Genomic DNA, 22,706 nt, shown 5'->3' with positions numbered 1-22,706 from the left:
TGGCATTAATGTATCTTATTAACAAAATAATTTCCTAAAATAAAACAATGTTAGGGATAATGGAATCTCTTCGCATACCCTTTTGTGTAAATGTATAAAGTAAGACATTTAAAGACACAGCGAGATTGTAAGTCTGGCAAAGATTTGTGACAAATGTCTCTTTATTTCTCAGACTACTGGTGTCTGGACTGTGCTCTGATAAGGTCACAATGGGGTCATCTGGTCACAATAGCCTTATTCTCTCTAGTCATGAGGCCTATCATTTATCATTTTTCATCACAGACACCATTTGCTGTGACTCGGGAGTAATATCTGTAGCTTTTCAAATCACCTTGCCAAAATAAGATTGCAGTCCAAATGTATGTCCGTCTGTTACAATCCATACATCTCTACAATGCTATATGGTTCGAGCACAGAGTTTATTTCCTGGAAACTTCCAAATGAAAATGAGAAATATTCTGTATCATCTTTAAGCAGCAGGAAATCATCTGTGGCCTAAAGGGCACATACACACTACAGTACCAATAATCAAAGACAGTTAATAATGAGAGGATCTAAAATTAAACCATGATGGACATCACAATGTCTTCATAAAGACCGCACAATAATTGCCTATTGAAATGGAAAAGTCTCAGAAGACGTATCTGTATTCCCTGCATGTACATCACCCCCACATATGAGTGCTGAGTCTCGTAAGAAGAAGAGCAGGTATCTGCAATTACTGAGATGTTTTTGTGGTAATATACAGAGCAACCACATGATTGGAGACCAAGAAATGACCAGAATGATCTAATGTAAAACATTTATACACTTTTTTACCAAATGAGGTATTCCTCTGTTCTATTTTAATCTTAATAATAATTATAATATATAAGCCTGAGCGTAATTTAAGTAAATGCATCACAAATTTAAAAAGTTGTGTTGTGAGAGAAATGGAAATAGAATGTAAAAAAAAATCTGAAATCACTTGAAATCACATTTTTGTTTTAAGAACATTAAGCTTATGTTTATTTTATTTTTTTATCCCTATATACACTAATCAGCCATAACATTATGACCACTGACAGGTCAAATGAATAACACTGATTATCTTGTTATCCTGGCACCTGTAGATGGCTGGGATATATTATGGCTAGACGACTGGGTCAGAGCATCTCCAAAACTGCTGCTCTTGTGAGGTGTTCCTGGTTTGCACTGGTTTGCAGTGGTCAGTACCTATCATTAGAAGGAAAATCAGTAAACCGGCAACTGGGTCATGGGTTGCAAAAGCTCATCGATGCGTGTGGGGACCAAAGGCTGGACCGCGTGGTCCAATCCAACAGACGAGCTTCTGTAGCTGAAATTGTTGAAAAGGTTCATATTAGTTCTGATAGAAAGGTGTCAGAACAGTGCATCACAGTTTGTTGTATATATGGGCTGTGTAGCCACAGACCGTTCAAGGTGTCCATGCTGACCACTGTCCACTGCCAAAAGTACTTACAATGAGCATCAGAACAAAGACCACAGAGCAATGAATGAAGGTAGTCTGATCTGATGAATCACATTTTCTTTTACACCACGTGGATGGCCAGGTGCGTTTGTGTTGCTTACGTGGGGAACACATGGTGCCAGGATGCACTATGGGAAGAAGGCAAGACAGCGAAGGCAGTGTGATGCTTTGGGCTCTGCTGGGAAACCTTGGGTTCTGCCATTCATGTGGATGTTACTTTGACATGTACTACCCACTTAAGCATTGTTGCAGACCATGTACACCCTTTCATGGAACCTGTATTCACTGATGGCAGTGGCATCTTTCAGCAGGATAATGTGCCCTACCACAAAGCAAAAGTGGTTCAGGAATGGTTTGAGGAACACAATAAGAAGTTCAAGGTGTTTAACTGGCCTCCAAGATCTCAATCCAATCGAGCATCTGTGGGATGTGCTGGACAAATAAGTCTGATTCATGGAGGCCCCACTGCTAACGTCTTGGTGCCAGATACCACAGAACACTTTCAGAGGTCAAGTGGAGTCCATGCCACGATGGGTCAGGGCTGTTTTGGCGGTAAAATGGGGACCTACACAATATTTGGTAAGTGGTCATAATGTTATGGCTGATTGGTGTATATTCCTCTACAGTAGTAAAATTAGTCTTGCCACAACTCATGATCCAGCATGTGTCCATACAACCATGAATTGCAACTGATTGGTCCATTGTAGCTCATTCTAAGGGGTATCCATCCAAACATGAATGGGAATTACTTATCGCAGGACTGCAGGGTGTCATTGGAGTATTGTCTTAGAGTGGCTTAGCCAAAGCTGCTTTCTGTGTGACATCTGAGAGAGGAACAGAGGGGAGACAGAAGCCTTGCTGCCTACTGGAGTCTTCAGCACAGTTGGCGGAATCTAGGCCTGAGAAGCAGAACATTGCAGTTAATTTACGTTATTTATTTTGAATTGTATTTATTTAATTGTTTTCAATTGTAAAACGATGATGAACACAATATAGGTGGTTTGCACCTATACATGCACTGCATGTGTGCAAACAGTTTGCCATCAGAATTCTGTGAATTGAAGAATGGGTTACTGGATGCAGCATCTGTTGATAAATGTTACTTTAGTATTGCTGCATTCCTCAGGGGAAAGTACATTAGGTCCCATGTAGCTGCTTTGGGAGTCATAGAAGGTATGTTAACACCAGCCCATTTGTGCAATCTGCACTTTGCATCATGGCTGTATAAAGTGCTACCCTCAATCAGGATTTAAATATTACAGATGTGGAAATGTTATCAGATTGGGCATCTGTAACTCCAGTGTGCATAATGTCCCCCTCCCATTCTCATTTTGCCTGCTGTCTTTTCATTTGAATTCAGATTGCATTGTGTTTCTCCTATTGGCAGCCTGTTAGAATAACCAAGGAATGTGACTGTTTTAAGGGCATTTCGGTAAATGCGTCTCTTTTGTATTTTACAGCTGTCAGAAATGTCAAATAGCGTCCTTATTCTTAAACAGCAGTCAGTAACTTATTAGACCACAACATAAAGCAACGAGGATGGTGATCAGCTGGTGGATAGTGAGACCAGGAAGTTTGATATGCAGCTTCTGCGCAAGCGTTGTTCAAGTGAGCAGCTAGACTGGTCTGCCTCCACCTCAACAGCCTAACTAGCAAAGTAGCCTAGCTAGCAATCCAGAGTGTAGAAATATAAATTTAACCAAAATCAAGGAACGTGTTAGACTTGATATTCTATTGATGTAATAACAAGTGCCGAGTGGAGCGGCTGATATAGTGTTTATTGCATTTAGCTAGTGGAAGCATGAAGATGAAAGGTTTGTAATCAAAACATCTTATTTTTTCCATTTCCTTTGGCCAACGTTAGCTCGCTAGCAACAGCAGCTACGTTTTCCACAAGGATCAGGCACGTCTTTTGCTTTAGAGCCAACAAAAGTATTTTCCTTAAATTAATTATGGCTACATTTGGGTAGCTTGCTAAGCTAATTAGCGGCGTTTCATTGTGTCTGCTTGGCTACTACAGGCTGTACCGCAGCTGTAAGATCTGTTAACATTAGCCAGTACATTAACACCAAACAGATTATGGAGAAGGGCCTTCTGGCTTTGTTTAGTAGCTGGCTAGCTTGCGGTGCTTGAATGATGTTGGTCACCGTTAGCAACTTGGTAACTGTTATTTAGCTAGTTAGTAGCCTAGCTATCATGCTAGTGATCTAGGAAGCCTGGCAGGCCCGATTGGCAAAGAAAGTTGTGAACATTGTTAGCATTAGCCTCTGTTCCGGCTGGCCAAACAATAAGCTTATCTACTAGTTAGCTAGCTATTGCCAATACATACTGTAATCGTTTCTAAACTAACTTGAGCCAAATGCTTGCAAGCTAACGTTAGCTGTCTACAGTAAGATTGGCTAGCTGGTCAGATGTAGTAGCATCACAAAGCAACTTCGGCAAAGCACGCTAGCTGCTGTAATGATATAGCTAGGTAGTTCTACATATTTTACTGCCTGTCTTCATTAACTATTTTAGTTGTTTTGACTCATGTTAGCTAGCTACCTAGTTATTTTGTAATCGTTGCATTTAAATTGATTTTCATCCTGTATCCAACTTAAACCGCAAGGTAGCTAGCTCTAGCTAGCCTAATGTTGCCTGCATACAGTTGTCAGGGAGTGCTATCTAGCTAGGGTAGTTATCTACCTACGCTGGAGAAGCTTCGAAGGTTGCTAGCATGCAAATGAATTGCATTGTATTGCTGGCTTTATACCTAGCTACTGTAGCTAATAAAGCGAGGGAACAGGCTGGCTCGCTACTGTAGAAAACACGTCCACAATTCATCAGCGTGCTGTTGTCGGCAAGAAAACTAGCTACCTGCCAGCACAGTACTTACAGCCAACGTAACCAAGCTAGCTAACTAATTGGCGAACTGGAGGCTAACCTAACTTAATTGGCTAAATGATGCCGACAGCTAACGTGCTACCAATCATCAATTTCACGTCTTGACAAATCAAAAGTGGTCCTAGCTATTTGTTAGTGAGATGACGAGCTACCACTCTAGTTACCCAAAGTAAAGAAACCTGCCCAAATAAACTGGACGAGGTCCTATAAATGTATGTATAAGTAATGAACTTATAATAGCAGTCATTCACAATAGTAAACTAGTCAGTGTTTATATATCACGGCAGCCAGAATGGATATATTCTGTGGGCCGAAAGTTTACGTTCAGTGTTAGACCAGAAAGGGCGTTATTGTTTACAAGAAACATTTGTCTGACCTTTTGTTTTGATTTGTTGTACCCTCAGAGTGGGATCTGGAGAAAGGACCATGAAGCATTCAGTGATAACCTAGGCCAGCGTGATCCTCATACCATTCATTTAATCACTTCCTCTCAAGAGGTGCGTACATGGAAAATACCAACAATAGAATGAAATGTAAACCTTTAAATAATTTGGTAAGTATATAGTTAGATAAAATCAGAATACAGTCTACAAAATCAGTCATATTGTTGCTTTAAGATATCTCTGCCCCTCTGTTACTTTTAAAATGGTGTATTACCAAATATAATTTGAATATGTGGCAATAGAGGCCTTGAAGTAAATATTGGATGATTTAGGCAAGTTAAGCTGTCTAACTCAAATCTAAACTTTCAGACTTATTTCTTCTGGTCTACGGTTTGTTCAGGCAAGCCATGGAGCGGCTATGGAGATGTTTTGGAGACTTCAACATACTAGATTTTTAGTAACGTGTTCTTAGCTGCTCACTAATCAATAATAAGGTGCTTACCCTGTAATTGAGGGCTGATCACATACATATCTATCAATTTGTTTATAGATTCTTAGTCAAACACAAATTCTTAGTTTGTACCAAAGCTGGCACACAATGTCGTCCCCTTCATCTCCTGTTAACACCTGTAAACCTCTATTGGGGAATGTGCCTACCTTAGTCAGGCCAACTCTGCCATTTCACTTGTTCGGCAAATGGTGGTGCCATGGCCAGGCCATGTGTAAATGTTATAGTGTGTGTGTGGGGGGTTTATGTTGAGCCATGTTGCAGATCCTGTAAATACTGCCCGTGTTCCTCCCTAGGAACGGTTAAGTGGTGAAAGCTAAGCAGGTCAGCACTGCTGCTGCCAAGGGGCAAAGCTGGCAATGTCCAGGGTTCCAACCCCCCCTCCCCCTGGGGAGATGGCCAGCGGACCTGTGGCAGAGAGCTGGTGTTACACACAGGTAGGTGTTACACACAGGTAGGGGCCACTGGGAGTTTACCTCACAAAAAATAGTCTAAAAGGTGTAATTTGGAACATCATGTGTGCCGTTTGTGTGTAGGACTGCACATTTCATGTTTTAAGATAGTTATGGCGTGCTGTCTAAAGCCGTTGTCCCTAATTCTGACAGGGTTTTGCTGTAGGTTTGTGTGACCCACTAGTCTGCTGAATCTCTATAATCATTCTATCAACATCTGAAAGGAATGACGGGGCAGCAGAAATGTGGGTGAACTGATATTGCTGTGAAGGACAGCATAAAAAATGTTGTAGGGTAAGTCTTCCCTTCCCTGGCCTGTTCTGAGCCGGGCTCTGTTCTCACTTGTCTAGGTCAAAGTGGTGAAGTTTTCTTACATGTGGACCATCAACAACTTCAGTTTCTGCCGAGAGGAAATGGGCGAGGTATTAAAGAGCTCAACCTTCTCATCGGGTCCCAATGACAAAATGAAATGGTGAGACATTCTGCTGTTTGGTTGTGTATATTGAATCATACCTGTAATCTTTGAAGGCAGGATTAAGCAAACTCCATCCTTACAGCTTAATGTGTTTTGAGTTTTAACTAATGATTAATGCATTAAGAGTGCACAGTTTGTTTGTAATGTAATGAACCCGATGCACTGTTATCTGTGTCTGCCTTGTCAGGTGTCTTCGAGTCAATCCAAAGGGACTTGATGACGAAAGCAAAGATTATCTGTCGTTGTATTTACTTCTTGTTAGTTGTCCAAAAAGTGAAGTTAGAGCAAAGTTCAAGTTTTCCTTATTGAATGCAAAAAGAGAAGAAACTAAAGCTATGGGTGAGTTTAAGATGGCTCCCAACAGTTGAAGTATTTAATCAATCATACATTTACTATTTCCTTTCAATATTTTGGGTAACATGTAAATCATATTTACTTCCGCCTTAATTTTTTCCCCAACTTCCTTCCCCTCCACAACAGAGAGCCAAAGAGCATATCGATTCGTCCAGGGAAAAGACTGGGGCTTCAAAAAGTTTATTAGAAGAGATTTCCTGCTTGACGAGGCCAATGGTCTCCTACCAGATGACAAGCTCACCCTGTTCTGTGAGGTAATCTTGCATGTGAAACACTACCTGATACAATATCCACCAAGTATGCTTCCTGTGGATTGAGTTTGCTGCAAGATCCATAGTGTTATAAGAAAGGGCCACGCAGAAGCAGTGGATTATCGGTATGGGTTTCATGTAATCATATGATATCATCAATCATATAATCAGAGCTTCAGATTGTCAACGCTAGCGACAAATGTGAAACTGAATGTGTGCTAGGTTGTCTTCACTTCAAATTAAATCAAAAGAATCCACTTCCAAGTGAAACAGATCAGACAAGCTGTGACAGAATTCATTACGGGCTGCTAATAGTAGTTGTAAAACAAATAATTCAATAGAATGTGTCAGGAAGAATAAGCGTTTTCTGAAATGTGTCTTTGGAAAGACTAAACGAAGTGTCCACTGAATTAGCTATAAATGCAATTAACCAAAACACTGCAAGGACTAAATGCCAGTGTGCCAGACCAGGTTTGCTGCAAGGTTGAACATTTTCAGGAAATTGGCAATTTCATAAGCAAATTAGATTCAAATTGAAAATGGAATGTCTCTCCTCATTAATTAGGCGTTCCAGCAAAGTTAATTAATTTGGGTTACAATTGGCTGTGTTTTTGCAATTACCGATTCCTTTTCCCATTGTAGAACTCTAAATGCATCAACAAAGACCAATGAAATGGGGGGAAGGCTTCTCTGTTACTAACAACTTTTAATAATGACAACAGTTGGATCACAATGCGTGATTCAGAAACAGTGTACTAGTAGTGTCAGTTTTATGCAGAAAGAGCAGTATATGGATGTGAGATACAGTTGCTGTGCATGTTCATATGTGTCATCCGTAACCAGGTGAGCGTCGTCCAGGACTCGGTCAACATCTCGGGCCAGTCCAACATGAACATGCTGAAGGTTCCGGAGTGCCAGCTGTCTGAGGATCTGGGGAACCTGTGGGAGTGTTCTCGGTTCACTGACTGCAGCCTGTATGTGGGAGGGCAGGAGTTCAAGGCCCACAAATCCATCCTGGCAGGTTAGACCTCAAGACTACCTCCCCCACACTACAGGCAGAGAGGTAGTCTCTCTCTACCTCTCTGCCTCTCTCTTTACCCATGGCTGTATTGGACATGGCTGAATCTGCTCTGAATCAAACTGCTGACAGAACTCCTCACAGAATACAGCATCTTTTTAACATCCTATATTTTATATTTATAATCTCATAGGCTGTCTTCATGGAATTGCACTGTAATGGTTTAATAAATGGTAATCTGGTTTGTGGTATGGTAAAATGCTCTTGTACAATTAATAAAGTGCATTTGCTTGTCAAAGAACCATGTATAAGGGAATGTTGTTTTGTTTTGACAGCCCGGTCCCCAGTTTTCAATGCCATGTTTGAACATGAAATGGAGGAAAGTAAAAAGGTTGGTTATTTGAGTGGTATTTCGTCAGACTTTGCACAGTTGTCAAACTTGCCATTTATATCTTATCTTTAGACAGAGGTTCTGCTACTCACGGTGTCAGACGCCTTAGGGTTAACATTCTCAGTTAACAGCTCTCCATACTTCTCTTAGTCTTGTTTATTTACTTTTGTATTTTCCCAGAACCGAGTGGACATCAGTGATGTGGACCCAGATGTCTTTAAAGAAATGATGGGCTTCATCTACACAGGGAAGTCTCCAAACCTGGAGAAAATGGCCGACAATCTGCTGGCAGCAGCAGACAAAGTGAGTCCGGTGAAACTGAATGATAAATCTTCCATTTTTTTCTGGGGGGTTACTGGAACGTCAGTTAGTATTTGAAAGTCTTTTGTGCTCGATTAAGGTTGTCTGATGCAACTCAGCCCATTAAGTAAACCCATTAATGCAGACCTCAATGTTCAGGCTGAAGCTAACACTTAATGTTTTAAAGGGTTCCCAGTGACCACATGCAGACGCAACATTAACCTAGCTAAACAGCTAATGATTAACAGTAGCATGTCGTCCCATATCCTTCAGTGTAATGTTTGATGTAATGTTCAGGTTAGGTGACTTTAAGGAGTCAAAACACAGGCCCTGTTCATACTTGGCAGTAGCATGCGTCTTGGCTGATCCGATCAAAAGTGACAGCTCTACGTCTCATTGAGATCCGATTGCTCAGACCACTGAAGGAGGGCCTACTCACCTGAAGTCCTTTTGAAGCAGAAGTACACACTCCAGTATAGGGCTGCAACTAACGATTATTTTAATAATCGATTAATCTGTCGGTTATTTTTTCGATTAATCGATGAATCGGATAAAAAAACAACTAGAGGGTACAATTTCTGGGGAAATTGTAGGGTGTGCTTGCTTGCATTGGTTGTAGGGGTCCGTATTTAAATTACATTTTACAACTGATATTTCTGTATATTTTATATAAAAATGCATATCCTGCTTATTTATAAAGATAACATATATTTAAAAGCATATTTTTTTTCTGCTCATTTACAACTCAAAATACTAAGAGTGAAGAGTAGAATGAAATAGTTGTCTTCTCATTTCCCCTGCAAGAGGGAACAGTGATCAGCAACCTCATAATTGAATCAAAACTAATACATTTGGCAGAACGGTGAGAAAACTGACCTAATCTCTATGACTGAAACGTCATTGTACGTTTTTCCCTTCTCGTGATATTTTCAGGCATTTAGCCTACTCATATTGCATGCATTCATTAATAAAAAACACCTTTTGAAGCTTATTTTAACAACGACGTCACCAGCAGTAGCTATCTCAGATGGAATTGTGATTCAAATAGTACTAAGCTAACTGACAATATGCCCCCAAAAACGTAAATAATATGGACATTTATTTAGGGGAAAATCACTCATTCATAAACATGTCAGTGGTAGCGATCATTGTCAGTAACAAGGCAAAATGCGATATAGCCCTGCTGTGTGGAGAAGGTGCCCTGGTAAATTGTAGGCTACTACTACTACTAGTCTGTCTTGGTAGCGATTGCGTTGGTTGGTCAGGGACTGTGGCTAGCAAGTTAGCCACCGTTAGCTTCACTTTTCACCACAAAAACGTAATTTCTACTTAAACCGCCCAACGGAACGTAAATCCCAATAAAAGCAACTCAATCGCTACCAAGACGAAACGTTTGACACCTAGGTTGTCTATGTAGTCCAAATGTTAACAAGGTTTTAGGGGGGGAAAAAAGAGTAATAATAATACATGTGAGATAACAATGGTTGTGCGCTTGCCGAAGGCAAAGCACACCCAAAAAAGCATTAATTTCCAACCCTTAATTCAAAAACAGAACTGACAGTGCAAATTCACAGTGCCAAAAATCTTCAGAATGTGCACAAACAGGCACACAATTTTGAAAAGTTATTAATATTAGCATGGACTTAATGCTATTTTCCAAGATGAGCAATTTATTTGAGTTTTATTTAAAACTTGAAAATTTTGTTGTGGAAGCAGGCCAGACTTTATTAGAATAATCTGGTGGATATTTAAGACATTTTTGACACCCTTTTGAAAAAAGTTGTGAGGATTAAGCTATTTTCAAAGATTTGTGATTTTCTATCATTTTATTTGAAACTTCATTTAAAACGTAAAGGCTGTGGAACATTGTTAAGATACTCTGGTGTCTGTTTGAGGATTTATATTCCCAAAAATATTATAAAAGTCTACATTTTTCAAAATGGTATGGGTTGTTTTCACCCAGTCCCTAACGCGATACTGCAAAATAGCGTCTTCCGAATGTGAGACGAATGTTGAATATGAAACTAACTTCACCTCTGTCAATTAACACACTGTTTCGATGTATTTAGTGTGAAATGCTCCCACACCTTGGATGACTTGGGTCGTACTGATTTCTCTGCCTCTGCCACGTGTTTCTGAACAATGTTCCCTCTCCGATGGCCTTTCCTCTACCTCCGCTCCGAGCTCAACTTAACTTTTTTTTTTTTTATACTCAACTCACTTTTTAAAACATCTTCGCGACATATTGAGTGGCGTAATAATCGCGCGACACAACAAATCGATAATGAAATTCGTTGCCAACGCTTTTAATAATCGTTTTAATCGATTCATTGTTGCAGCCCTACTCCAGTGTTTCCTTTTGGATAATTTTTTTTGCAGTGGGGGGCAGGTCTGTCCGAACAACAACCCCCCCAGCCGAAACAAAGGTCACCATATTTCAGAGCAGGTTAATGTAATAGTCTACTGTCAAATAGCTAATGTAATATTGGACACATTTTCGTCCTATTTCCCCTAAAGCTATAAGGTTAGGCTACTTAAAGACACCCCTTCCACTCATTAAATATGTTCTAAATGGCATAAATGCTGCCAATTAATAATTGACGTAACAACTTATGGTAAATGGTCAGTAGCCTAGCCTATCGATTTAAGGTAGGCCACTCTAAAGCACGTACACTGCCTGCTTAATTTGATCTTGACATATAGGCTAAGATAGCCTGACGTTGTCATACTCATAAATCTAATCAGAATATTAGTCTGAAAACTCTCAGTTGGGCTATGACTATGGGGCTTGTTTCAACCGAACTCGTAAAACAAATGCCTCTTCGCTTAATTGGATAGACCTATAACCAATCAGAGCAACGTAATATGTTGTTTGTTGAAAACAAATTCAACCAAAGGGCTATTTTGTGACGTTGTTAATTACGTTATTGTTGATCATCTGTCCATCCTCGTATAAAACCCGCCCTGGCAATTTCATTGGTCCGCCCAGATCCTGGTTTTATATAGTTGTTCCCAATACGAGACCCTCCAGACCCAACTTCCCGACCAAATGTTTTTGTGGGCGGGGAGAAGTTGGGCTGGCAGCCAGGCTAAGGCTAAACATTCTGTAGCAAATAACAATAAACCCACTACTAATTACTAACTGAGAGTGTGGTCATGACCGAACGGTCGAGGTTAGTAAGTAGTTTATTATATGGCATTTTTAGCTTCTTTTCTTTTTGTAAACGAAAATGAATAGTACCTCTAGGCTAATTGTAGCTAGCTCTCCAGTCTTCTCACAGTGTGTTTCATGTGTTGCCTAGCAACTCATTACTTTTGATAGAAAGCGGACAACATGGTTCTGCTAAAATGGCTTTAATTTCAACACAAAATAACGACACAAGTGATTCAAAGAGTCTAGTCTTCATCCTCACTTTCGATGACAAATGTTTTCAGCATCATCTGTAGCTATAGTAAAACTCAGCAGCTGACTCGTCGATATCGCTCATTTTGAAGATTACGTCAGAGGGCAATAAGAATACTTATCAGACCGTGGTCAATACACGGCTGGCATGACTACCCATTAGCCAATCAGAAAGCTCGTACCGTCGTTGCCATATCATAAATTATCTTAATGCAGTGTAACTACTTCAGCATAATAATGCACCTAAAATACAAATGTGAGCAAGGGCGTTCAGCAATCGCTATCGAATCAACAGCCACGTGCAATTTAGCTAGCAGGTGAAGATTACAAACAACAAAAATCGCCAGTTAACTTAAGTTAAATTTGCAAGAACTATAGACAAATACAATAACAGGCTTAAATGAACTGACAACATAAGTGATATGACTTGCGAGGACGTACAGTGGTGCTCGTGCCCGCTGGCGTGGTGTAGCGTGTGTCTGAGCTATTCTCCGACATGCACTTTAACAATCACTGCTGATAAGACGGCCTTTTGTACAGCCCTATTTTTTACACTGTGGTGGCAGAAATGTTGCCGTCAAAAATCAACATAGAAGAAACACTGCACTCATTTGCATGGCATTGGCTATAAAAGTACAACAACAGGCTAAATGGATTCTCATGGATGGAGCACACACCAAACACGCTGTCTGATTTCCATTTGGGCTGAAGAGTCAGTAGGCTACAACACTAAATGGAAACTGGTAGATTCACATCGCAACTGGGTGATCTATGAGAACATTTTGAAATAGATGGAGTTCCAGTTAGTAATGCCAACGTAAAACAAGCACCTGAAGAATGCTTTAAAAAAAGCCAAGTACTCAAACAGTAGACCCAGTCGGTGAGGTTTTGATTCCTTCTTTTAATTTCCGGAAGACTAGGCACAGGAAGTGCATTACTGCCTCCCGCCGGTTAAAAATAACACTTATGGTCTGTGCAAACAGAAATGATGTGCGTGTTTATCTGCATATAGAGTGGGGAAGTGAGATCCCGTCAAGTGGCCTGGAGCTATGTGGAGATGCATTCTAATGCCAGGTGTGAACTCATGTAGCCTACTAAGTGTCCACTCCTGATCAGATCACTAATGTTAATAGTAGGTGTGAAAAGGGCCATCATGTCACTTCCCCACACTATCACTGGTATCCCACTCCCCACCAGCAGGCTCTTATGGGATGTTTAGGTTTAGTGTAAGACACACACACACAGCTTCCCCCATGCTGTACTCTCCCCACTGTGGTTTGCTGCGGTGTTCAGGTTAGAAACCCCCTCTCCTGTTCCTCCCCAGTACGCTCTGGAGCGTCTAAAGGTGATGTGTGAGGAGGCACTGTGTAACAGCCTCTCTGTGGAGAACGTGGCGGACACCCTCATCCTCGCAGACCTGCACAGCGCCGAGCAACTCAAAGCACAAGCCATAGATTTTATCAACAGGCAAGTATAAGGAAGGGGGGAGGAGAGGCACAAAAAAAAGTCCTGGTGATGAATTTCTGCTGCCATTTCTGTTTACCGGCCCTGAATGCTTACTTTTTATCTCTCCTCCATAGGTGCAGTGTCCTGAGACAGCTGGGCTGTAAAGATGGCAAGAACTGGAATAGCAAGTATGTAATTAGCTGATATATGTGACACAAGATTAATAACAAACTCTTATCTCTCGCTCACTCTCACATGCATTAGAATTCATTGTTTTAGCCGGGGCAGAGAGACAGCAGAGAGGGCCTCCCTATCTGTGGATCCGTGTTATTAATAGACTCATACCTGGAGAAGCTCAGGGAATGGAACATTTCTGGAATATGAAATGGAAAAAGGGGCAGTCAGCCATGAAGTTTTACCTCAAGCTGATTTAGTGTTGTTGTTGTTGTTTTAGGACACCTTGAGATGTGGTAATCAATTACCAAGGGAGGGAATAGTTTTCATTTACGCAGCGTTACTATGTAGGGAGCCAGATAGGCTCTGTACGTCTGGAGGAATACTCCAGAATACTCAAACTTGAGGGAAGGTTGCCTTGTGGGCTTGTTTGGGAAGGTAGCTTTACCATGTGGACCTCTCTGCGAAGGCACATTGATGGTAGGACAGACGTTAGCCAAACAGGAAGATATGAAGGGAGTTACTGTTGTGGATTTATGGAACGGCACCTAACCGTTTTCATCACAGTGTAATGAGGCGCATTGACTGTGCTCCTGACACAACTGCAGGACTTTGCTGTCGGGAAACTGGCTCGTCAATCATATCTCTGTTATTTGCCTCATTGTTTCAATCTCATTTGTCTTGATGGTTTTTTAATGTGAGTGATATCCTGTTCTTGTTTCTCTTAACTCCCTCCTGCCCTGTTCTGTGCTTACAGTCATGCAACAGACATAATGGAGACTGCAGGCTGGAAGTCGATGATCCAGTCCCACCCTCACTTAGTGGCAGAGGCCTTCCGCGCTCTCGCCTCCGCACAATGCCCGCCCTTCGGCCTGCCACGCAAACGCCTAAAACAGTCGTGACCGCCCCTCACTGCCATGAGACTTTACCAGGGTGCAAGGCAGGAGGACATGATGGGAGGACAATGAGGAGAGCTGCTCTGTTTCTACCACCACCTGACCCTTTCAAAACCAGGCAAGGGCAAGGATTGGAACTGGAAGGAAGGAAGGAAGGAAGGAAGGAAGGAAGGAAGGAAGGAAGGAAGGAAGGAAGGAAGGAAGGAAGGAAGGAAGGAAGGAAGGAAGGAAGGAAGGAAGGAAGGAAGGAAGGAAGGAAGGAAGGAAGGAAGGAAGGAAGGAAGGAAGGAAGGAAGGAAGAGGTGGAGGCTGGCTGGTTGGCATGTGGCTGGCTGACTTTAACAGTAAGGAAACATTTGGCTGTGGTCCTAAAGTGTTGTCTGCTACTATTTTTCTGTAATTTTCTAAATGGCCTTAATATATCTGCCATTGCTCTGGAGTTGCTCGAGTACTTCGTCTATGTGACTCTGTGCCTGCCTTGTCCTGAACACCAGGCCCTCTCCAGATTGCACTAGTTCCCATAAAAATAGTCATTTTGATATGGAGTTCTATAGGAACGTGTTAAGGGTTTGATAAATGGGAAATATTATATATTTGTAATGTTTAGCCCATTTTGCGACTAGACATTAAAGAAGCGTGAACACTTTCAGTGCAAGGTCAATTCTTTACACTTTTTAAAAGATGAATATGCCCCATATTGATGGCACCATTTCTATGTAAATGACAGTTGTACCATCTTCAGAAGACTGGTGTAAAAGCAAGTCTGTTCTATTGCATATTTGTGAAAATATTCCTGGCATTCTGAGACCCTGTGTTAATGCTGTATTACATGTTAGACAAAACACGATGTCTATACTCGGCCCCTAAACCTATTAAAACTATCGGATGAATATCAAAGTGATTTAACCAGTGTCCCATCTGATGATTGCTTATGTAAGAACATAAGATTAGTCCACTCTTAGAGATCCAACCTTTCCATAGTATTACCAACTTGCAAATATTTATATATTCTCAATATATTGTGGTTAATAAAAGAAAAAAAATAAGTGGAAAGACTAATGCATGGTCCTGTATTGTTGAAAAGAGTGTCCAAGTACCAATTTTGTCGTTAACAATTTTTATAATTTTTCTGCAATTATCAACAAACAAAAAAAATATCTGTAAGGAACTAAATGAATTGAGTATAGTCCATGGGCAACCCTGCTTTCAACATGCTTGGAGTTGTTTAGGATGCAGAGCATCGTTTCCATTGGCGCTGTTGTTGTGTGTGTGTGTGTGTGTGTGTGTGTGTGGATGGATGGGGGTCACATGTCTGTTGTTAACTGTTTGTTTCATATGTGGTGTGGTATGACAGACAAGCTTCTCCTGAGGATTTTGTAAATTAACTGATAGTGACATCATTTTTACATGGAATTACCCAAGTCATTCTGTGTTACATTGAGATGTTGAATTTTTCCATTAGAAAAAAAGATGAAGTTGTCTGCAAGAATGCCTGCATTAACCCATTAAAGATGTTTTCCAGCATTTGTGATTCATTATTTTCAGTTAATGTTATTCCTTAATCAGTACCTGAAAGGTTCCTTGGATGAATAAATGATGCATATAGTCTAATTTTCCATCTTGGAAGGTTCATCATCACCATGACGACATGTGTTGTTCAGTGACTCCTGCTATCTGGTTTCTTGGTGATGCTCTCATTCGGAATGTGTCTTTCTTAGCTGTAGATGGGTTTCATGCAGTATGATTGTGTTATTAAGGCCATCTCAAATGTAATCTAAGCGATCGGTGTAGTTTCTTCAGCTTTGTATTATTTTCTTCATATGTAATACAAGGAAAACCATTTTTATAGGTCCACTCAAACTCAGATGTGCTTGTACTTTAAACTCGCTGTTAAAACGATCACAAGGTCAAAACATATGAAGTGTGTGTGTGGAAAGTGAGGAGCGCTGTAATCGTTCGCACCAAAGCCACCCCCTAGTATCTTACTCAGTAGATTGCTGGAGCAATCTGATGAGAGCAGGCTGCAGTGAGGACGTCTTCATTTGTAGTGTCAGCATGCAGCTGTGAGCCCGCCCCTTCTCTCTGTGATTCCAAAGAGCTGTAGACACCATCTCTGCTGTAGAGTGAGGGTCAGGCCCCACAACTTCTCTGCTCCAATTCTCCTTCCCTGGTCTTAAACCAGAGTGGAACAGAGACCAGGGTGGCAGCTCCTACATTAAAAATCATTTAGACCATGAGGTATTCTGCCGTAGAAGAGAAGGAGGATTTCTTCACTGCTTGGATGTATGTGTGTAGTATGTGTGTGTATGTACTGAATGTGTGTGTGTACTGTATGTGTGCATGTAGTCTGCGTGTGTGTATTTCTTACAACCCTTGATGTGTCCTTTTGAGGAAAGGGCTCTGTGACAGTGATCTGCCAAGGGACAGAGACTAATGTCCCAGATGGATGGAGTGATCAGGATCCTCCTGATGTTTTGTCATCTGATCATAAGACTACGTCCTGTAAGATAAAAAAGGACGTTTTGGTGAAATGGGTTATGATACTAGTGTTGCACCAGTGAGGCGGCTTTGTGTTCTGCTGAGATTGTGTTGTATGCTGCAGGCCTGGCCGAGGTTTTCTGTGAGTGTGAAGATGCATGTCTTTGCGATGTGATAAGACTGATGGCGGAGAAGGAAAGCAGGGTTCATCCCGCAGGATGGATTAGTTCCCTGGGGTACATAGTACATCCTCTGTGCCCTTGCCCTGCCAACAAGAATTCAGAGAGAATTAGAACACCATGCTGAAATGCATCTTTTAAAATGTCTGGTTCTCCCACTGACTCCTTTAGTTTAGATGAAGAGAAAGATGGTCAGCAAATAATCAAGTTGACCTCCTTCTGTGTGTCCAATTCAAATCAATTTTAATGTCATAAAAACCTAAATAGATTTTTTACAAACAACTTCATATTGATAAAATAAATTCCTATTCAATTATATACTCAAATGAACACTTTACTTACACTATTGACAACTATAAAAAAAAATATGAAGCAAGCAGGAAATGAACACAGCTCGGAGCATTGCAAGGTTTACAAAAAATACATTCTAATTGAATTTCTAATTTTCAATTAATACATTTAACATACCTCTACCAAACACCAAACTTATAGATAACGATATAGATTGATATCTACAGGTGTATTTCTCTGGAAAATTATAACAAAAACTGACATCATTTTTTACTTATAAGCCATTAGTAAACACAGTTTAGTTAATTACCAGTTATTACACATAACACATTTTGCATTGCACAATGGTGAGAAACTAAAACAACACTCAACTCCAGTCTTTCATACCGTTGTCTCACAAATCTAGTCGCTTTTACAACAGTAGAGTATCATACAAGTTTCAAGAAACACATCAGAGACTGCAAACAACAATCTTGCTAAGTCACTTCTCACAAGATTGACATACATTTGGTCAATGGAGCATTCCCTGGCCAATCCTCTGTTTGGATATCAATGTCCGACCATATGGCTGATGACATGTCTTGTGTGTGTGCTGTATTTCATATAACCCATACAAGCCTGACCAGCCCAATAATTCTATATGTTTATGGCTTTATGCTACCCAGTAAATACATTTAAAAACTATGAAGCACCCGGTACTTGTGAAACGTCCATACAGGGTTGAAAAATAACAGTGAATCCGATCAATATTTCAACCTCAAGTAAAACCATTCCACAGGAGAAACCAAACATATAATTCCTTTTTTCATTTGGTCTGGTCGGCCAGGATGACTAAATGGAAATTTTCTGGGGTAATTAAAGTCAATTAAAGCCAGGCGGTGTCAGGATTGGTGGCAGGACCATGACTAAGAGCTGTTAACTGGCTGCCAGATCCAGTAAACCCACCTGTCCAGCAGCTCTGTCCTCTCAACTGGAACATCCACCAGTTTCTATCCAATATGCACATTCTTTGTTCACTGTCAATAATGCAATTCAGAATGAGGCATTCAGAATGTTGGCTGAAGTTGTAGAGTGCAGACAAAATTACGTATGAATGGTTGTCTCAGATGTTTTGGGATGCTATGTCCACAATAACGAACTAGTAGAGTTTTTTTGTGTCTCTCTCTCACGTAGGTAGCCAGATTGCTGACAGATGTGAGATGAGGATGTGTGTTGATGTGTTGGCTCGTAAATCCTGAGTGATTCTAGGGGTAACTTTTTTAACTGGCTTCCCAGCCTTGTATTGCAAACAAATGTCATTCCTCACATTACTGTTTTTGGAGAAATCAGGAATGTTGCCAAAAGAAATCCCTAAAAGTTTAACTTGAAATTCTTCTTAACGTTCTTATTTCTTCTTTTGATGAAGCTGGGGAAACCCCAGCGAAGACAAGGATGATGATGAGGATACTGATGGGGAGGATAAGGACGAGTTTTACAATGAATCAGGATGGGGATAATGAATGAGGATGCATAGGGATAATTGTGATTTAAGTGATGATGTCAACAATGATGACAATGAAGAAGACGCTACCGAAGTACAAACAGGAGCTGGAGGGTTCAACCAGGGTGTACCATACTGAGGATGAATCCCAAACCTTCCCCTTGATCCTCCCCCCCCTCAAATACTTGAGTACATCCAAGAGGTTTGACTGAATACAAGCAACATTTCACCTGGCCTATCAGAACGGAAATGTGTGGATACAACGGTCTCGGATTTACTCAAGAGTCTCGGTGTTCGGGGTCAGGGCGAGGGTCAGGTCTGGGTTAGGGTTGAACGAAAGGGTAGATCCAGGCACATGCTGCAGACCGCTAGCTCTGTCAGCCGGTGGAGGAGTACGGTGTGTCGCTGTGGTAGTTGTAGTCAGGGCACACCTTCTGAACCAGTTTGTAGTCAACACTGTAAAAGGCGATGTAGATGCAAATTACTTTGAAGGGCTTGGAGCAGAGCCAGGAGACGTGGCTCTGGGTCTGCTCCTGGTAGCACACCTTGGACGGGTCGAAGCTGCACAGCGCTGTCTTCTTGTTCCGGTCCGTCTTTTCGTATTCGATGCGACAGTTGAAAGCTTTGGAGTCTTTGGTCTCCAGCGTGGATTGTTGAGCCACCTCAAACTCCACCACCTTGGAGGGCGGGACCAGGCTGACGGACACGTTCCCCAGCCCCGTGGAGTTGTGGCGAAAGTATACGCTGAAGGTACCGTTCCCGTGATCCACAATTTTCCCTGTGATCAGCAGGTTGAGCTTCACCGTCTTGATGTTGGAGTGGAAGTCGCCCCAGCCAAACATCTTTTTGAATTTCCCTGTCTTCACGATGGGCCTGCGTTTAGTTCTGGCTTGCGCCGCCTGGACATCTGTCTGGTTAGATAACCAGTCCCAGAAGTCCTCCATGCTCTCCACGTATGCCATGTTCCTGGCGCTGCTGTGCAGCCCAGCAGGGCCCTTGGAGAACAGTCGCAGGGGGTTCAGGACGCGCGGGCTGGCCCCTGTGGGAGAGAACTTCTGTTGGTTCTCCCCTTCCCCCCATCCCATCACCTCTGTCTGGCTAGCCGGCCTCCTCCTGCAGCTCACCTTAGGAGGGGGCAGAGAGCAACACAACACAAGGGGGGGTTAGGCAACTTGAACTGCAAACGGGCAAACTCCTCTCATACATTAACACACTGCGTCCTGCAGCTCCTAGTAGCGATTTGTTAAACGGAATGAATATTCCAGTTTAAATGAACTGAAGACAAAACAAACAACAGAACATAATGAAACTGGATTAACATGGAGGGTGGAGGGAAGGAAACCCTTGCATCAAACACCCGTCTACAGCTGTCTATTCATTTAGACACTCGTTTCTTCAATCCAACAGACAATGTGACAGTTTACCAATGACCCCCCATCACAGACAAGGAGCCCACACCAGACATACTGAGACGTCCCAACATCAGATGGAACAATGCAGGATGTGAACTTTGAAAGTTCCAAAGGAGGAAGCAGTAATACAGACAACACTGATCCCTTGTACCTCCCAACCCCCTCGGAGCCAGGGGGCGTCCGTGGTCCACTTCAGATAAAGCTTTAATAACTCACGATAATAAGCTGAGCTCGTTTTATTGGTAATTAGTGCCTGTGCCTGCGTTCCCCAGGCCTGGTTGTAGGGATCACTGAGAGAGACAGATGGAGGAAGCTCTGAACAGGAGCTGTTTGAAATCTTCCAAAGCAGCTTCCAAGTATTTCCAACCCAATTATAATTCTTGCTGTAAGCTTAATTGAAGCACATGTGTGCACAGCGAACAAACCAGCCCCCCCTCCCCCGCCCCATTCCAGAGTTTGTTGATTGTTGCAACATAATAACCTACTGTACCTATCAGCTTATTATGTAGAACACAAGCCTCAACATTGTTAAACATTAAATTATTTAAAATGTGTGATATATTGTAAAGTCACTTGTTACCAGACTGCTGCCATGTGCCTTCCTCAACAGTCCGTCTGCGCCTGACGCACCTTAATGGGGCTGACAGGGTTTAATAGCATGGCAGTTTGGGAGCTCCGCCACGTGTAATGTGAAATCGATGCGTCTCCCATGCGTGGAGAGCTGTTTCCATCCATCAGGAATCACTGTTCCTAATTAAGACAGGACGTCGACGAAAACATGATTGACTGAGAACACATAATGTAATAATGTCGCTTTGTAGCTCATCTAATTCAAAGGCATTTAATCGACAAATATAAGCGACTTCTTGTTCACGTGTAATTTGGCTCGTGGTTTTGGTTTAGAGAATAAATTGTCAGACATGGCATAAAGGGTTGGGCCTATGTACATGTGGATGTTTTTATGTATATACACTAAGTATATTATCTGTGTAGTCTGCCATGACGGCCAAAGGACAATTCCCATCTGGGTGGAGAATTGTTTTCTATCCTTTTCTAATGTTATTTTGAATTTAATCAGTGTGACTCCAGATCCTCCACCAACCTCAGTATAAAAATAACATTTATTCACTTAATCTTACCGCAGAAGAGCGCACTCTTAAGGGATTATAATATCACCTATATTTCCGTTTCTCATTTTGAACCTCATACCGGGTGATTTCAAAACCGAAACAAGGATGTGTATCTCACACTTTCAGCTAAAATGTCAGGTGATGTTTCTACCAGATGATTAGAATGGAAATGAGGAAGGAGTTAAGTATGATGAGCAACTGGGTAAATTGCAGTGGCAACACCGGGGATCATGAGGAGGATATCAAGTACTTAAATGCCTTGAGAGAAACCAAACACTGAGAACATGAAAGCCTGGGTCTGACACTATCTCCCTCTCTCTATTTGTCTCCCTCTCTACTTCTCTCCTCTCCATTTCTCCCTCTCTTGCTCTCTCTCAAACAAACATACACAATTGGTTGTTTGTACGTCTGTGCATCTCTGTGTGTGCTTAAGTGTTTGTGTGAGAGGCTGTTTGCTTTGGGTCAGAACATTCAAACTGAAGAAATAAGTGGTGGGTTCTACTACGAAAAGGGATACGAACAAGAATGGCAGGCTAGGTCTAATGAAGGAGAAATCTTAATTAAGATTTCTTAATCGCAGCTGCTTTGCTGAAGGCGTTTCAGGGCAACTTGGCTTAAAACAATACAGTATTATGATAATAGCCCCAGACTTATTACATTGGCAACCTCAGACATTATTCAAGTGTTCAAGGCAGAATGATTAGCTGCAAACGTAGGGAAATTCCTCAAATTATGGTTTTACTCTCTCCAAACAACTTTGTTCAGATATCCTTAAAGCTCTAACCTTGTGTAGTAAAGTGGACTGTACTAACCATGGTGGATAGAACAGAGCAAACCTACATTTCAGCAGCCATGGCTTCATGCAGGTGTGCTCTGTCAAGACAACAGCTGTGTTGACACGTGTCTGCTGAGTGTACAAGAACCCTTAAAGGACTCTATATACTCCAGTTTTGTATGTGTATGTATGCATGTTTGCACATGCTACGCAGGTGAGACGTACATGAAATATGCACCAAACGAACAGCGGACACGGACGACAGCCAACCTTTGATTGAATCATTCTACCATGTGCCGTGTGTCTCTGGATAATGTCCAGAGAAGGTCTGGGTTGGAAGAACGTCTGAGAAAGCGATAGCCGCCACGCAATGGTCAAGATGAATCAGCTCAGTCGTCGGTCTGTAATGAGCATTACGGAGCACGCTATCTGGACTCCCTCGGGGAGACATATCTTTTAGAGCCCTGACATAAAGGTAATTGCCACGGTGACCAGAAGTAGGCTCTAGAAAGTTATTAAGAACTCAGAGGCATCTGGC

The 22,706-nt window shown here is 41.7% G+C and overlaps 2 protein-coding genes and 1 long non-coding RNA gene across 6 annotated transcripts; 1 reads left to right on the top strand and 2 right to left on the bottom strand.

The window, feature by feature from the left end:
- Nucleotides 1-209: 209 nt before the first annotated feature.
- Nucleotides 210-4,864, bottom strand: LOC146234326 (uncharacterized). The gene is made up of 3 exons (XR_014741726.1): nucleotides 4,749-4,864; nucleotides 1,481-2,388; nucleotides 210-1,336 (listed from the first exon to the last, which is right to left on the bottom strand). It is a non-coding gene; the product is annotated as an uncharacterized LOC146234326 (long non-coding RNA).
- Nucleotides 3,072-15,947, top strand: spopla (speckle type BTB/POZ protein like a). Of its 4 annotated transcripts, XM_084689391.1 has the most exons (13): nucleotides 3,072-3,303; nucleotides 4,777-4,869; nucleotides 5,560-5,700; nucleotides 5,869-5,960; nucleotides 6,066-6,187; nucleotides 6,378-6,529; nucleotides 6,671-6,798; nucleotides 7,639-7,816; nucleotides 8,149-8,204; nucleotides 8,385-8,507; nucleotides 13,232-13,374; nucleotides 13,488-13,541; nucleotides 14,285-15,947. In XM_084689391.1, exons 5-13 carry the CDS (start codon nucleotides 6,090-6,092, stop codon nucleotides 14,427-14,429), a joined length of 1,077 nt encoding a protein of 358 aa, XP_084545517.1. In that variant the 5' UTR covers nucleotides 3,072-3,303; nucleotides 4,777-4,869; nucleotides 5,560-5,700; nucleotides 5,869-5,960; nucleotides 6,066-6,089; the 3' UTR covers nucleotides 14,430-15,947. The 4 variants fall into 4 exon arrangements, with proteins under 4 accessions (XP_084545517.1, XP_084545514.1, XP_084545515.1 ...); XM_084689388.1 differs by lacking the exon at nucleotides 5,869-5,960; XM_084689389.1 differs by lacking the exon at nucleotides 5,869-5,960 and having other exon boundaries at nucleotides 4,777-4,925.
- Nucleotides 15,948-18,750: 2,803 nt separating this feature from the next.
- nxph2a (neurexophilin 2a) lies at nucleotides 18,751-20,894 on the bottom strand (the record flags this gene model as incomplete). Its single annotated transcript, XM_084688983.1, has 2 exons — nucleotides 18,751-19,975; nucleotides 20,844-20,894. Coding segments are annotated over 2 exons (798 nt in total), but the record flags the coding sequence as incomplete, so codon positions are not given.
- Between the last annotated feature and the right edge of the window lie 1,812 nt (nucleotides 20,895-22,706).

Source organism: Hypomesus nipponensis, chromosome 23 (assembly GCF_054491055.1).
Source record: "Hypomesus nipponensis isolate SF chromosome 23, ASM5449105v1, whole genome shotgun sequence".
Taxonomy (NCBI): domain Eukaryota; kingdom Metazoa; phylum Chordata; class Actinopteri; order Osmeriformes; family Osmeridae; genus Hypomesus; species Hypomesus nipponensis.
The sequence above is the reverse complement of the archived record's forward strand: the minus strand, read 5'-3'. Positions and strand labels throughout refer to the sequence as shown.

Bases quoted from the DNA above. Each gene is read 5' to 3' on its own strand.
- spopla (XM_084689388.1), top strand. From the start codon at position 5,623: ATGTCCAGGGTTCCAACCCCCCCTCCCCCTGGGGAGATGGCCAGCGGA. The intron at 7,817-8,148 runs GTTAGACCTCAA...TTGTTTTGACAG, and splicing joins CCACAAATCCATCCTGGCAG to CCCGGTCCCCAGTTTTCAAT. The intron at 13,375-13,487 runs GCAAGTATAAGG...TCTCCTCCATAG, and splicing joins GCCATAGATTTTATCAACAG to GTGCAGTGTCCTGAGACAGC.